The 16,140-nt window shown below is 44.8% G+C and overlaps 1 protein-coding gene across 1 annotated transcript in view; it reads right to left on the bottom strand.

The window, feature by feature from the left end:
* Positions 1-16,140, bottom strand: part of LOXHD1 (lipoxygenase homology PLAT domains 1) — a 218,785-nt gene that overhangs the window by 96,038 nt on the left and 106,607 nt on the right. Inside the window, exons 15-25 of the mRNA XM_019496142.2 lie at positions 14,725-14,801; positions 13,843-14,039; positions 13,309-13,501; positions 11,785-11,945; positions 9,621-9,918; positions 7,687-7,841; positions 5,743-5,876; positions 4,490-4,638; positions 2,892-2,996; positions 2,004-2,132; positions 805-969 (exon numbers count right to left, since the gene is read on the bottom strand). Of these exons, the coding sequence (XP_019351687.2) occupies positions 805-969; positions 2,004-2,132; positions 2,892-2,996; positions 4,490-4,638; positions 5,743-5,876; positions 7,687-7,841; positions 9,621-9,918; positions 11,785-11,945; positions 13,309-13,501; positions 13,843-14,039; positions 14,725-14,801 (1,763 nt within the window). The remainder of the gene's footprint in view (positions 1-804; positions 970-2,003; positions 2,133-2,891; positions 2,997-4,489; positions 4,639-5,742; positions 5,877-7,686; positions 7,842-9,620; positions 9,919-11,784; positions 11,946-13,308; positions 13,502-13,842; positions 14,040-14,724; positions 14,802-16,140) is intronic.

Genomic DNA, 16,140 nt, shown 5'->3' with positions numbered 1-16,140 from the left:
TGAAGTGGAAAGGCCCAGCTCCAGTGCCAGCAGGGACCCTGGCGGTTGGAAGGGGTCTGGAAGAGGAGTCGTGTGCGATGGGTAAGCCCAGCTTTGGGGGGAGAGGTGCCAGCAGGACCTGAGGAGTTCCTTGTGCGGACCTGGCAGAGCCCTAGGACCTAGAGCAGGAACCAGCAGCTGGACAGCAGGCAGGTTGTCCACCCTCCCACTTAGACATAACCAGAAGAGAAACTCCAGAATAAACACTGCATTTCAAGCTGTGCTATTCTGGGGTGTTTCGGCCACTTTTAGAAGATTTCAAATTCTAAAATGTGCATGCAGCTGTCCCTTGGAAATATTTGAGTTGTTACATGTGTCCACATCCTACTATGCAAAGCAAAGGCAATAGCACCACCACCACTGCATGCCCTCAGAAGTGCATTCTGCACTCTGGATCCAAGAGGATGGAGAAGTGTCACATGAGGCCTTACTTCAGGGACCTGCCTGTCTGGAGAGAGGTACAACTTCAGATACACCCCAGTGCTTTGGGCATCCTTTTGGCTAGCTCTTAGGGGCTCCCTTAGCCACTTGGCTGTTTGACTTGGGAATGGACAGCCCCCTAAAGAAACTTAGAGACAAAGAAGAAACTTAGAAGGGCTCATGGACAGAGGAGGAAGTGTTTTCCCCATCCAGAAAAATGCAGATGGCTTCCAACTGTCCTCTTATTAAGTGAGCACTGAACCATATGGGCAAAATGCCTTGCTACCCTGCAAAAACAAGCAAAAAAGGACCCAGGAGACCTTAGAGAATCAGTCCTTTACGTACATGGCACATATTCCCTCGTCTGCAGCGGTGCAGGGAAGATAATTCTCTCAGTGCGTCCATCATCCTCCAGTTTATCCAGCCAGCGACCACTAGGGAACATCAGGCATTTTCCAAGTGATGGGGCATCGATTTCCACCCATTCCAGAAACCATCCAGTGCAGTTACCTACAGGCAATTATAGTGAATAACGTACCACCAGCACAGAGCTTTACAGCCAATCACAGATTAATTATCCTCTTCAAAGTCTCTGTGAAATAAGGGTCATCGCCTTTTACAGATGGGGAGTTATACTAGTCAAGGTACCAATTGCTGACTTTCCCAAAGTTCAGAGGCACTTATAGTTTCATAGTTGGGAGGGTCGGAAGGGACCTATTAGATCATCAAGTCCGACCCCCTGCCCTGGGCAGGAATGAGTGCTGGGATCAGATGACCCCAGCCAGGTGTCTGCCCAATGTCCTTTTAAATACCTCCAAGGAAGGGGACAGCACCACCTCCCTTGGAAGCTTATTCCATATTTTGGCAACCCTCACTGTAAAGAAAAGACCATAATCAGAGCACGAGGGGATTTCTTTAGACAGGCAGCACCATATTCTGACTTCTAGACTCTCTCTCTTACCCTGAGCTCTTTTGCCAGAGTCTTAGACCAAAATTCTCAAAAGCAACTAGTAGTTTTAGGTATCTCCATTTTTGACTAATTAACAGGGTGGTCAGATCGACTAGCCACTCTTGAATACCCAGGTTATTTGTTTGAATGCCAGACCTGCATTTTATTATCTAGAAATCCCACTTGGAATCAGATCATTTGAAAGCTTATCCACCAGGAGCATATGCCCTGATTATGTAACGGAAGGTGCCGACAGTATTGAATGCTGCATCAGTACCTTCCCTTTCAGCCAGAAATATTTTAGATCTCTCTTCCCTCCTTCTGCTTCCTAGGATTGATTTTATACAATCTCTTTAAAAGCTGCGGTGCTGAAAACCTCATAAACAACTTTCACCTTGCGTGCCCTCCAATATATGCGGTACTATATCTAACTCAAATTCTAGGCTCCCTGGGGCAGGAATCTGTCGGTCTGTTCCTAAAGCACCAGACACATGATGATTATAATGTCAAGGGTGGTAACAATTAGAGCATGAATATTTTCAAATACAAGCACCTAGTGGAGCAAGAAAAGCTGTAGCATGCCATCCCGCCCTACCTTTATTGTCATGGCCAGTCTTTATTTTCTTCAAGTGTCCAAGGTCCACAGCTTCCAGTGTAAACTCATCAATCTGCCCTCGCTCAAATTTGTTCTTGTAAGTCTTTGAGGCCTTGAGGCTCATTATTCCTGTTTTATTTAAACACAGAGTCATTGGTTGGTTGATAAAAACCAATCATTTGGGATGGTCAACAGGGCAGTAAGGGACATATCTAAAATAGCAATAACAGCCTTTCACAGCTTGAGAGTTGCGTTCAAATCCATCCTCTCACTCAAAACTCTCACCTATGTCAAAACCCCTCAAACAAGTCACATCACTCCTGATAGAGGAGCCATCAATCCTGCAGCCCCGGTGCTGTGCAAGTTGTGCTTTGGGTGCCATAAGGCAACTGGCCCTACATGCTTCTTGTTCGTCTCATTCGCAAACACTATAAATCACTACACACACAGTCAGCCCCAACACAGCTGTCTTGTCAGCAGATCAAATGTGTTTGTGACATCCACGCTCCTGAGGACGAGCTGGGTTTGTAGAGTGGGCGGACGTCTCCTTGCAAGACAACCCCATGTACACTATTGCGGGTCCACGATCTAATCTCTGCTGTCAACGACTCTGATTCTAGTGTAAAGGAGCGTACTTCTAATGAACTACACCGATTGATGGCAGTTGAGGGTCTGCTCCTTAATATTAATTTTTAAAAAGCACTGAAACAAAATTAACCTCCTATGTGTTCTGATGAGCAGCAGGTTTTCAGTGCAAATGTGAAATCCTATAAAAATAGATACGGTACTGAGGAAAACAAAAGAAAACCGTCAATCATTGCAGTGGCTTATATCAACAGTGAGGATCACAGACCTTTCAGTCATAAAGCAGCTGTACTTGGTTCTCACCTGTGTCATCTTTTGTCCCATAGAGTATTATGAAGACATTGGCATCTGTCCCAGAATGCTTCCTGTCCCCGGTTTTGACTCTCACAATATACGTCGTCGATTTAGCTGTCAAACAGCATATTTTGATTTGAGGGTGTGAACTCTGAGCAGCTATTCATTCTAGTATTTTTCTTGTTTCGTCGCACAAATGATTTGTTGGGTTTCCTCTCTGCCCTTCTTCATACTGAGAAAGCTCTGAGAGTAATTCCTGTTATTTGCAGTGATGCTTACTGGGGTGAAACAGGACTGTTGGGATGTATGATCCTCTGCTCTGTCATCCACTAATGCTTTCTTCATCTCTACAGAATAGAGGTGCTCAGACTTCCTATTAGCTTTGTGGGGGCACATCTAGACGTTCATTAATGAGATTTAGATAGTGCACATTAAACTGAGTATCTCCATTGTGAGATACCAGAAAAAGGTGCATTAGCCTATTTTAATGTGCATTAGCTAAAGATCATGGTTTTTTCAGATGCTTTAATGAGCATTAAATTGGCACATGTAGATGCACCCTGGGAGTCCCAGTTTTTTCTAACTACTGCTTCTTGCTGCAGTCTAAAACACTTTATTCTTTTGTTCTGATAGCACCATTGTGTGTATGTGTATGCATGTTCTCACATGTATAAAACAGATGTGAACAGTGGCGCTTACATTTTTGTGTGTGCGTGCATGTGCAAACACACACACATGCACACACACACACTAGCCCTTCTCAGTATCATCCTTAGAGTCTTTCCCAGCACTAGCGCCAGCACCTGAAAACTACAGCAAAGCTCATGCAAAGTATGGGAATATCTACAGTTCCCCAAACTACAAAGTTATAGGCCAGTATTTTCAAGACTGAGCCCCTAAAGTTAGACTCGCAGTATGAAACCAGGGCTGTGGATCTTATTCTATTAACTGGGTTAGCTTTTGTGACCCCTTTGTTCCAATGGGTTCTTTGCTTATTTGCCTCTCCCAGGATCTCCACACTCATCCCCTCCTCCCTTGCCACCTTTTATGTTCAAATTACACATTTCCCTTCATACACTGAGCGATGCGTGTCCTTTCACAGCATCTGATAAAGCAAGCGTGAGCTCATGAAAGCCTGTGCTATCTCTTGATCTTATTTAGTTGGCCTGTAAGGTGCATATCTACCCCTGCTTTCTGGCTTCATTATTGAGTGGTCAGTGCTGGAAATCAAACACAACAGAGGCAAGGTTGTTTTGGAAAAATAATACAACAGGGCACCACATTCAACAAGCGTGGGTGTCTACCTTTGATGGCAACAATCACTGATATTCCTGGTCAGCTCCATGATCAAACCTTTGCCTATTGCTATTCCGTGCTACAACATGGCTACAATATATTGCTTCAGTCTACAAGATAATTGAAGTGCATGGGAGATGAGGGGGTCTCAGACTCCTCTTAGGCCAGTATACACCTTGCTATTTTCTCATACCTGACCCAGGAGCTGAATTTTTGTTGCTCTAATGAACCCTCTAATTGCTAATGCTCTTTGCACTATTAATAAGATGAATTGTTTTTAATTACTTATCAGATGAAATAAAAAGACAGACCTTTCTGCTCCAGGCCCAATGATGTAGGAGACTGGTCTTCGCTGCTCACATCTTTCTTTACAAACGCTTCAGCCACTGGAACCAGTTCCCTCACAATCTGCCCATCGTCTTCCTCAACTGCCAACCACCGCTGGCATGGGAAATAGTACCTACAAGAACAACAGCAGTGCCCTGCACTTACACAGGACTTCTCTTCAAAGCATTTCATAGGCATGAGGAACAGCAATTAGCAAAGGGAAGAAGCTAGTGTGGACTTTACTCAAGCTCAGATGTTAAGGTCCACTGACTAAGGCCAACCTCTCAGTCCTACCCAACTCCTTTTGGTTTCGCATCTCAGCGGCAGGTATGCTACCAGAGACATAATCCACCTCCCATCCAGCTACAAGACATATTTGGCCCCATTGCAGCCCGTGGAGCTTCTCACACGCCCATAGTTAAGCATGTATCTCAGAGCTACGATCAATGGGCAACTCAAGTTTTACTCAGCCATTTCCCTCTGAAATTAGTGGGAGTTTGCCAGATCAGCACCTTTGGATCAGGCTCATAGTTTTGATTTGTCCCTTGTATATTAATAGCAAGCCACAAGCGGGCAACAAGCTTCCGAGGAAAGCTTGTAGAAGGAGGCCCATAAGTGGAGGAGAGCTTGCATCAGACTTTTCTGAATGGAGGTTGGTTCTCCTGGAAATAAAAAAGGTGGGTTCGGTTTCCAAACTCTTCCACAAACTCCACTCTGATCCCAAGAGACCTGGGGGATTTGCCAGCCCTATCAGCACAGAAGACTTGTCCTCATGAGGGCTCTAGCTATGCTATCCCCCCTGTCAGCCTGAGTCCATAATAGCTGGGTGTTGAAGGTCCCTCACCTTGGCAACTTCCCTAAGGCACTCTCATGATGTTGGGGGGTCACAGAAAAGGAAACAGTCTGGAGCTATGCTACCTTTTCAGTGGAGCTGTGTATGGGTGATGGTAGCAAGAATCGATATACATCCTTCAGGGACGTCTCTAGATCCCCACCCTGCTCCACACACAGAGTCAGGGATCCTTTGCACAGGATCCTAGAGCACTCCCTAATCTCCAAGCTGTGAGCACCAGTATTTTAGGTTTCCAGGATAATTCTCCAGACTGGCTGAGCTGATTATGAAACTACAATTGTTACATCCTTCTGCCTTTTTATACTTTAAAGCCTCTGTTTTTCTGATCAGAAAACCATATCCCATCTTCCAGTCAGGTTAACTGAACGCAACAAATTAACTCACGTGGTGCTTTCATTGAGATCGACAACATCCACCCTCTCCAAGTACCAGCTTGGGTTTGTACCAGAGTTGTCGTGACGGATCCGGATTTTCTTCAGTGGTCCCAAATCAATGGCCTTGATAGTGAATATATCCTCCTGCCAACATAGAAGCACAATGAGATGAGCGTGTTTCACACACAAGTATTGAGGGGGGCAGGGCTCTGGACAGGGAACTCATTTCTGCTAGGAAAGTGCAAAGTCTGTCTGGCTCTCTCCAGAAGATACTAATCTTATTCCTGGATAAGTTTATGGCAGGAGTGGTAGGACAGGATAAGCAGTTGTGGCTTGGCAAAGAGTAGTCATGTTTGCACCCCAGGGTTGGGGTATACAGGTAGCTCCTGTAATAAGGAAGGTATCCGATAATCGCATGCTTCAGGGATGCTGGGCACTGGTTGTGAATGCTACTACCTGCCTTCTGTGGGGGAACAGTGCTTTTGCCTCTACAACAAAGGCTGGAGGTTTCTGAGCGGGGTATGCTGATGCTCCTGCTGGTACGGAGAAGACACAGAGAGACTTGGCTAAGGGGTTTAGCTCTTCTGTTCAGGGTCATGCTGATACCCACATTTAGGGTCAGGAAGAAATTTTTCCCCTGGATCAGACTGGCACAGACTGGGGGGTGGGAGGGACATCTGCTTTCCCCTGCAGTGTGGGGCACAGGCTTTTTTCTAGGATCTTCTGATAAATATTAACCAAGTACTCCCATGAAATTGCTATGGCAAGGCATCAGGCAGTGCCCTCATCTCCCCTGCTCTTACTAATGATCTGCTATGGAGCCGTGTTGGTGTTTGTGGTATTGTGCCTTGTAGATTCCCTGGGTTAACGATTGCCTGCAAATGCAAGGGACTGGATTCAGTGGCCCAGGAGGTCCTTTCCAATCCCGTGATCCTATGTTGCTACTGCTACCACCTTTTACTTGTCCCTTGTAATTCTTATTTTTTCAGGGTCAAAGTTTTCTTCCCTTATTAAAATCCACATTGTACTTTGGCATTTGGGACAAGATGCAAAGGCTATTTAAGTCGGTGGAAAGGTTCCTATGGAACCGTTGGTTCAGATCACTGAAGCGTTTCCCCTCGTGTCATTCACGACAGCCGTGGAGTTCACCTATTAACAGCATCATTTTGACAACGCAGGCCTTGTCACCATTTTTTTTTTTAAGCCTTCATGAAATTAGTTTCTTGGTAAAGTTTGGGTTCATCTTCCCAGCAAAGCAGAAGGTATTATGTCTATTACTTCGAATTCCTCCCACTTACTAAAGACCGATGCTCTCATTACCATTTGACTGGAGCTGAGCTAATAAATCATTTTGCAATAATTTGACAAATTCAACCTCTTCTTCTATGCGCAAGCTGTCCACAACCAGATTACTGTTCTCTCAATCTTTTTCAGCACTCAAAGTTATTCCTTGAACAATTCTGCCCTGTCATGGTTATTATGTTGATAGCTCATGAACAATTTGTTGCAAGGATTCAATTTACAATCCACATTGTTGAATTGTAACTGAGCATAAAGGTAGCGTGGTGTTGTTTTCATCCCCTGATTGGATGAGTGCTACTTTTGGAATCCACTTTGAAGTGCAGTTACATCCTAATATTCATGTAATATTTGTGGCTTTTAGGAATTTTTGCCAATAACCTCAATTACCAGAACATTTCCAGGAACCAAATGCAATGTGGGGCTGACATGTAGGAGAGGCAAATTCAGGGGTTTTTTTCCAAGTGAATATTCCTTGCAACATGTTTTGGGGGGAAAAACTCCCTGCTTTTTGTGTTTAAGATACAGAAGTGACATTTCCAAATATTTCATTCAAGGAGGCTTACTGGGAAGAGGGAGTAATGCACAACCACCTGCCCATGATCGAGAACAGAGGCTTATGCCAGCCTTTTGTCTGCCTGAGTGCATGCATTACCTGGCCCTTCTCAAACTTGTTCATGTTATTGGATCTTTTCAGATGACGCTCCCCGGTATCACCTTTTTCTTCACCATATATGTTCACGTAGACATTAGCATCAGTCCCAGCTCCCCATACAGTCCCAGTGAAGACATGGACTTCATAAGAATTCTCTGTATGGGACGTTGCAGAGAAGACAGATCATTGAGTTACACAGTAGGTCAGTGCTGTCATAGCCAGTTCCATTAATCCATGTATTTGGTGGGAATAAAGGTTCACCACATAGCAGGCCATAGGGAAAAAATTTATCCCAATCTCCTTTTCTTAGAAATTTGTTTCGACCCCTGAGCGTGACAGCTTCTCTCTCATTTTTGTCCTGCCTAATTTAAAGACAGCCATTCTCACCTCCCTATAAAAGTAGATTTTTTTTAACACTTTACTAAACCTGTGGCCTCAAAGAGGTCTTGAAGCAATGACTTCCACAGGTTCATTACACACTGTAGGAAAACATATTTCATCTGACCATTAATAAAGTCTTAGTGTTTTGGTGGGAGTGGTGTCTGACACCATCACCGGGTGAAATGTTTCATTGTAGGAAAACATATTTCATCTGACCATTAATAAAGTCTTAGTGTTTTGGTGGGAGTGGTATCTGACACCATCACTGGGTGAAATTACACATTACAGTTAGATCATGTTAAGAGCACCTAAAACATGAATGATCACACTCCGAAGCTTATTAACTAGTACTAAGTGCCCTTTAGGTGATTTAAAGTTATGCTACTTTGGGCCAGGATTATATTTGATCTGTGCTGCTGAGCTTGAGTTAAATTAATTTGTGGGTGTTCCTCTGAGATAAAACCACCAATTTGTAGTCCTCCAGTATCCCAGGAGGCACAGCACACAGGTGGACTAGCTATCATTCAGGATTCTACAGCCCTGGACTGACATCTGGGAACAGCAGGACAACAAGTGGGCGGGGATGGGGTGATGGGGAGGGAGGAAAAAGGAGTAAGCGGGGGGAAGAGGATCCAGGGGGAGTGGGGCATGGGAAAGGGTAGGGGGGCAAGACTGGAGGGAGGAATCAGGATGGGGTAGAGAAAAGAGGGAAGTGGGAGGGTGGGGACCTGCTGCCCACTCTGGCCCCCAAAATCCCCAGACCCCAAATTACCCTTTCCACTCCCAGATCAGTCCTCTGTCATCCCAATTGCCTCCTCTGCCCTGCATTGGCCCATCTACCTCTGGTCATTGTCCTGCTGCTCCGATCAGCTCAAGAGTGGCAGAGGTGCCAGTGGGCAGGTTTCCCCCTCCCTGCCTGCTCTTGGGGTCCTTACAGACCATGCCACCCCTCCACACTCAGATCCAGCCCCTGCCAGGTGATACAACTGAAGGGGAGGCAAAAGAGAAGGGGACAGAGGGAGCAAGGTGCTTCCAGAAAGCTGTGGGGCCTGGTGGAGGCTGGATTTGGGTGCATGGGGTAGCATGGGCTTCAGGGAGCCCGGAAGCAGGCAGGGAAGGTGATCCCCCTGCTCTGCTGCCACTGCAGCTGCTATCAGGCTGATTATGGTGGCAAGCCAGTGATTTGGGGTGGCAAGGCAATGATTTTGGAGGTGGAGGGGGTGATCCAAGTCACCTTTTCCCCCTCTTCCCTTGGCCTATGCTGTGACTAGACAGCCGGTGAGCAGGAAAGGCATGGAGTGGACTTGCAGCCCCTAATCATGCCCCTGCTTGCCAGCCCTCTATTGGCATGTCTGAGCAGTGCACATTAGAGAGGGTATTAACCCCGAACATGTGACTGATCACTACCATTAATTAACCTTAATGCAGACTAACAGTGTTCAGAATTAGCACTTGCTAACTCTAATGTGTAATCTCACCCACTTCTGCTATCCGACCATAACCAACCATACTCAAAAGGTCTGACACACAAACATTTCCTTTCTGATGTTTACCCTCAAGTTCAGATCCTTCCTCTGGTACCAGCTCCACAACTATCTCCTTATCCCCTTCATCTTTAGCCAGCCAACGCTGGGCCACAAAGTTATAGACTTCCATTTCTTCTTCTGGCACAGACTCCTCGTCTTCTTCCTCACCAGATTTCTTTTTTTTCTTCCTTTTCCACTCATTATCCTGAACCTTTTTTACCATCCGTTTAATTGTGACATTCTCCAGGTACCAGCCGTCCCCAATGCCCTTCGCATCATGACCAATTCGGATCTTGTAGATCGAGCCAATCTCTGCAGCCTCTACCTGCCACCAAAGAAAAAAATCTCAAACATAGGTAGTGTGAACTGGTAGCAGCCCTAAGTCTGACCAAATTCTGTCTATTTGATGGTACTATTAGAGGCAAGTCTTGCTCTTTGGGTACAAAAAGGTGCCACATTTGTCTCAGGTGAACACATTTTATCCTGGGAAAAAGTGCAATCATTCAGACATCCAAGTCTGCTGTCCCAGGATAAAACCTAAAAAGGTTCATGGGGTAATAAGTACCAACAATTTATCCTGAGATATCACAAAGTGCTTCTGAACAATTATCCTGGGATTGCATGACTGATTCCTAGAATAGGATCTAGCCCCAAGTATCTCTTCAATTAAGCTTTGCACTTAATTATAGTTTCATAGTTTCATAGTGCTTAGGGTCAGAAGGGACCTAAACAGATCATCAGGTCTGACCCCCTGCCCTGGGCAGAAATGAGTGCCGGGGTCATAACATCACAGCCAAATATCTGTCCAGCCTCCTCTTGAAGACCCCCAAGGTAGGAGAGAGCACCACCTCACTTGGGAGCCCATTCCAGAGCCTGGCAGCCCTAACTGTACAGTAATGTTTCCTGATGTCCCGCCTGAACTTTTTCTCTAACAATTTGTGGCCATTATTCCTAGTAACCCCGGGTGGTGCCCAGGGGAACAGAGCCTCCCCCAATTCCCGCTGGTCCCCCCTGCTTACTAAACTGTGATTAGAAGGGCAATGCCTATACACACCAATTCCAGAATACTTCTGTTCCAGGACAAACACAGGCACAATTTTCCAGGGATAAATGCAACATCTGTTCCTAGCCTCTGTGTCATAACATAAGGAGACTCAGTGGGGTGTGAGACCTTCTGAGCAAAGATTCTGAGTATCAATATAAGCAGCCTTAATGAGGTGCAAACAGCTGACCTCAGGCTGCTCCACATGAATTAGCAGGCATGCTTAAATCAGTCAGGGTGGTGCCTTTAATATGGAGAGCAAAGGGATTTGGGAAATGACTAGCATCATTGACACAATTTAAAAGGCCAACCTTTTTTACCTGGAGATGTCTCTGTACTTAAAAATCAACACAAACCCAAAACAGTAACCTCACCATGGCTTCAACCAACAGATGTGAAGATACAGAAATTCTGTTCAGCTAATTCCCTCCTCCGGCCTATACTCCCCATGGTTGGGGATTCCAGTTCACTCCCTCTTCTAAACAGCTGGGTAGTGCATGCACATTCAATCTCATCTCAGCAAGGTGAGTGACTTGCATGGTCACACAGGCCGTCTGGGATGGAAATAGGTGCTGAATTCAGATCTACTGAGTTCCAGTCTCCTCACCAGCTTTACCTCCATGCTGCTGTGAAACTGCTGTGCTTTGCATTGCATGGACTTGCAAGCTCCTTGGGATGTGGATTCTGTTTTTTTTCCAAGCAGTTAAAACACCACAAGTGTGGCTCCCCTTATGCATGACAGCAATGCAATATGGTTCGCATTCCCAAATTTGGGCCTTCAAAGTCACAGCAAGTGGGCTCAAAAGAGTCCGTGCTAGATGATACCATTCCTTGTTGCAGCTCAGCCCTGACTCTTCTCCCCCCTCCCATGGCCTGATGTGCCAGTAGTATTCCCTTGTGTTTCACGGGTAGCAACTAAACAGAATAGGCAAGAAGGAAGGGCAAGGAGAGCAATTTTGTAGGCTGGATTTACATCTTCTTCTAGAGTGTAAAAATAGCAAAATCAAGCTGTATGAAGTGCAAAAGTCAAACAAGCAGGAAAGTTGGCCCACAAGTATGAAATATGCCTTGCTATTTCATGAAAGCACCTTATTTCCCTTGGTCATTCCCTCTCCTTCTGATAAGTAGCAAGAGCAGCCCTCAACATACCTTAAAAATCTCCTTCGCTCCCCTCTCAAAGTTGTTTGATCTGTTTGACAAGGTGATCAACTCGGTTTTACCAGCCTTGCCATACATCTGCATGAAAACATTGGCGTTGGTGCCTGCTGACCGCATGCTCCCCGTGACTACAGTTACTTCATAGTTTACCACTATTCCAAAAGAGAACACACCATCAATAATTAATATACAGTGCTACTTTGCTTATTTCTGGGCTGATCTTAATAGCAGAGAAGTAAATGAAACTACTTGGAAAAGAAAAAAGAGGCATTGACTTCAATACAAACAAAATAACTTTACTAAGTCTAAGGAAATGCATATTTCATTATAGCACCTTTAACTCAATCCCATGGATAGGATCCCAGCCAGTGACAATCACAACTGGCCAGGCTTTCCCTCAATAATGTCTCTGTTACATTTTGATTTGGTAACGGTCTAAAAATGCCCTGTCCCATCAATTAGACACCTAAGTGTAATTCTGCTCACCCTGCGCAAGTCCCTGAGAAACATTTAGATACCTAATAGATAGACTAGGATCTGTCCCCCAGTGTCTCTTCAAATTAAATACAGCTTTGCACTTACTTAGCATTTTAACGTCTTTGGCTCACTAAGCATTATTATTAGTTCCATTTTATAGTTATCCAAACTCAGTCCATGGATCTGAACAACCTGAATGGTGCAACTGCTGACACAAGTCTCCCAATTTCCCATATAACACATGGCAAGTCACTCAGAAGCTCTGTTCCCTAGTTACGCCATCTGGAAAATGACTGTGCATGCATTCGCCCTGACTGAAGGGCCGTGCTATGTGATGAAATGTAATCCCATCTCACAAAGAGCTTCAGTATTTTGAACTCATCTTTGTTCCTATTTGCAACAAAACCAAAAAGTTTCTTATTTCTCCACCGAAGGGAATAGACTTCTGGTTCCAAGGTTGTCCAGAGGATCCCTGCCCCACGGGTAATCAGCCTTATGGGCAGCTTTACAACTAGGCATCCTCAGAGCCACAGGGTCCCTCATGTTGGGACATACTGTTGGTCAGGCCACCCAGAAGCCAGGCAAGATTGCTGGCAGGAAAGCAGGCTGACACCTGCCAAGCAGAAGAGTTTTGTCAGAACTATGTCAAAAATCAGCCCATCTCCAGATGGCTATTTCAGTGAATCAGCGAACTCTGATGGGGAAAAACATTTCCTTGGAGTTTTCTAACAATTTCTAATAAAGGGAATAGTTTGGTGGAGAAGGTAGGAAAAGGAATCATGTACTAGAGATGGAGTTTTCTTTTACTCTTAAAAAGTAACAGTAACCTGTTCTGCTCTGGTAGCATAAGAGAAAAATATTCTCACTCTGGCCGCTGAACTGTCAGATCAAATGAATTCCCAAAGCTCAGCCAGAGGGTTGCTAAATTAGGACCTTAGAAATGGAAGCTCCTTATCCAAAAGAATGATCCCAAAGAATTACAGCAGCAGAAAGAACAATGACAGAAGCAATAATACTAAAGAATATTCTTGCCCTCACATTTCTCAATGGGCAGGATTTCACTTGGGTAGACCTCCACCTCTACTTTCCCATCCGCCTCATCTTTGTCAAGCCATCGGTTGCAAGGAAACATGTATTGCCTCCCTTGGACAGGAACTGTGATCTGAACACTAGACAGGAACCACCCAGATCGGAGACCTACGTTATCATGTCCAATAAGAATTCTGTTGATCTTGGAAGGGGAAAAAAAGACAATGTCTACTTAATAACACAAATATCTATTTCCCTGGCAGTCTATAACAAACATGCGAATTAAACTGTGCGCACCTGGTTCTGAACATAAAATGTGCACTTAAACATGCATATAGACAGTTAGGCAGGCAAAAAAGCCACCCTGTATGTGGAAACATCAACTTGGATATGCAATCAGGTATCCCTGGATTGGAACAGTGGCTCCCCATTGATGAACAGGATTCTTAATGTCCCATCCAATGGTCAGATGTTCATGTAGTACAGCAACTCTCCTAGTACCAGGACAAGTATGAACTCAGTCCCCATCAGATTCATTCTTACCTTGCCGATATCCATTGTTTCTACAGTAAATTCATCCACTCGTCCACGTTCAAAGTAATTGCCTAGGTCATTATCAGAAACTAACAGAAACTCCTTGCTAGTGTCTGCCTTTTCACCGTAGAGCTTGATGAAAACTTTAGAATCTGAGCTGGCACCAGGGACATCTCCTGTCTTCACACTGATGTGGTAGTTGACATCTAAAGAAGTATCAATGTACACAATATAGAAGGACGATGCACTTCCAAAGCTCATCATGAATCATTTTGTCTGATTATCAGCTCAAGCAGAGTGTAAGTTGTAGGTAAGAGAGCCTGGGAAATGTTAACAGAGGAAGACAGGAAGACTGGAAGAGGAGCACCATAGAAGGAACTGATAAGCTTATGAGATGGAATCAACAGCTGGAGAAGAAGTGAAAACCATAGCAGATATATACACAGACTGGGAATGTCTTATAGTAGCCATAAAAAGGTCATCAAACAGCCGCCGTGGAAGGATTAACACTGAACGCTGCCCCTGCTTCTTGCTCACCCAGGCAGAAGCAGCAGCCCTTTTGGCTCCCATGATAGCACAGCACCAGCAAGCTTCTATTTTTCCACGTTTCTTTTCTAGAGAAGAAAAATCAGCTTCCCCATTTAAGACATACATCCCAATTCTGGAGAGCTGATTTGGGGTGAAAAGGTGATATGGAGCAAATACAGTACGTTCTTGTATGAGAATTAATCCCATTCATAAGCAAGGATCCAAGGGTCAGAGAATTTTTGTCCACGCTGGCCCTGTGCACGCTGCTAGATACTACTGGCAAAAAAACTTCAGATTTCCTGTTGATTTAAAAATTAGTAAACAGCCCACCCCAAAGTCTTCTCCATCCCAGATCAAACTCACTTTTCAGCAGCGGTGAGAACGTAGTGGGCACCAATTCTCGAACAATCTGACCGTCATCCTCATTTTTGTCAAGCCATCTGGTGTGCAAATAAAAATAAGTTGTCACCCAATTTTTAAGGGTCTTCTAAAGTCCAACCAGGTAGAGTATAGAAGACAGGGTCACTGAGGTGACATTTCTAGGTGGATCTACGCATCAGGAAAAAAACATCCTTGCTTGCAGAAATGTGAACCTGCCCTGCAGAAGTCTCCTGCTGAGCTAAATTCTCTAAGAGCCAGGATTATTCAGAAGGCTGGTCTTACCTGCTTGCAGCATGAACAGGGATGCATCTTGCATCTGCCTTTAAAATGAAGGTGCAAAATTCAGCAGGTACAAAACTCCTGCAGATGCAAAACTCAAGCCTTTTGAAAATCTTGCCTATTGTCCAAAGATTCTTGCCAGCTTTTCTTCTGACAATAATAGCACATCAGGGCTACTGAGATGTCTTTTCTATCAACTTCTTATATCTCTAGGTTTTTATGCCATTCTCCTTTTCTTTGAATAACCAGAGAGCCCCTCATCTCCATCAGCCAGCTGCTGAATTATATTATTGGACCTGGCCTCTCCATTCCAGGGCTAGATTGCCATGGAGGTCACATGCTTAAATCCTGGATGTCTGGCATAAGCAGGAACTTCCTTGTTGCTAACCATTAGTGCTACAGGTGAATTAGGGAAATTAAGGAGAGCCTTCCAGGATTTTCACTGATACAAGTTCTGGTTCAAACAAAATGGTGGCTTTACCTCTCAAGGGGATGGGCTAGGAAAGAGAAACAGGCCAACATTGTTTAAAAGGAAGAGCTGTTCCTCGAACCCCAGGATTGATGGTTTGATGTACTGATGGTGATCTTTCACTTCTTAGCATTAGCAGACTTTAATCCAAATGATTTTGGTGTCAGACATTACTCAAAGTATTAGCCTGAATGCATTTCTTCCAGACAGGCACAACCAGGCCATTTCAACCTTTTTACATGAGGCCACTTCACAAACAAGCCATCAGGAAGTTGTTTGCAATTACCCAGATGATTATTCGGCTCTGCTGTCTCTTTGTTGGAAACAAGTTGGCGGGTGTGGGGGGGATGGACAGACGGAGGGACAGAGAACAAATAGGCAGGTTGTGATCTTGCATGAAGATTATTTCAAACCCATGAGGTAAAGGGCTCCTTTCTGATTTCCAACACACACAGGGAAATGGGCTATGCACAGGAATCATGCAGAAGAAAAAGCAGCGTCAAGGCATGCCAACTGTGAAGTAGAACTGGGAGCCGAAAAAAAAGCACTAGAAAGCTGCTGTAGTCCATAATCTTACAGGAAAGATGAAGAAACACCAGGCTTTTGCAACCATCCTGAGCACACAGCAGCCAAGGCAGCATGCAGAAGAG

Source organism: Alligator mississippiensis, chromosome 3 (assembly GCF_030867095.1).
Source record: "Alligator mississippiensis isolate rAllMis1 chromosome 3, rAllMis1, whole genome shotgun sequence".
In the NCBI taxonomy this organism is placed as follows: Eukaryota; Metazoa; Chordata; order Crocodylia; family Alligatoridae; genus Alligator; species Alligator mississippiensis.
The sequence above is the reverse complement of the archived record's forward strand: the minus strand, read 5'-3'. Positions and strand labels throughout refer to the sequence as shown.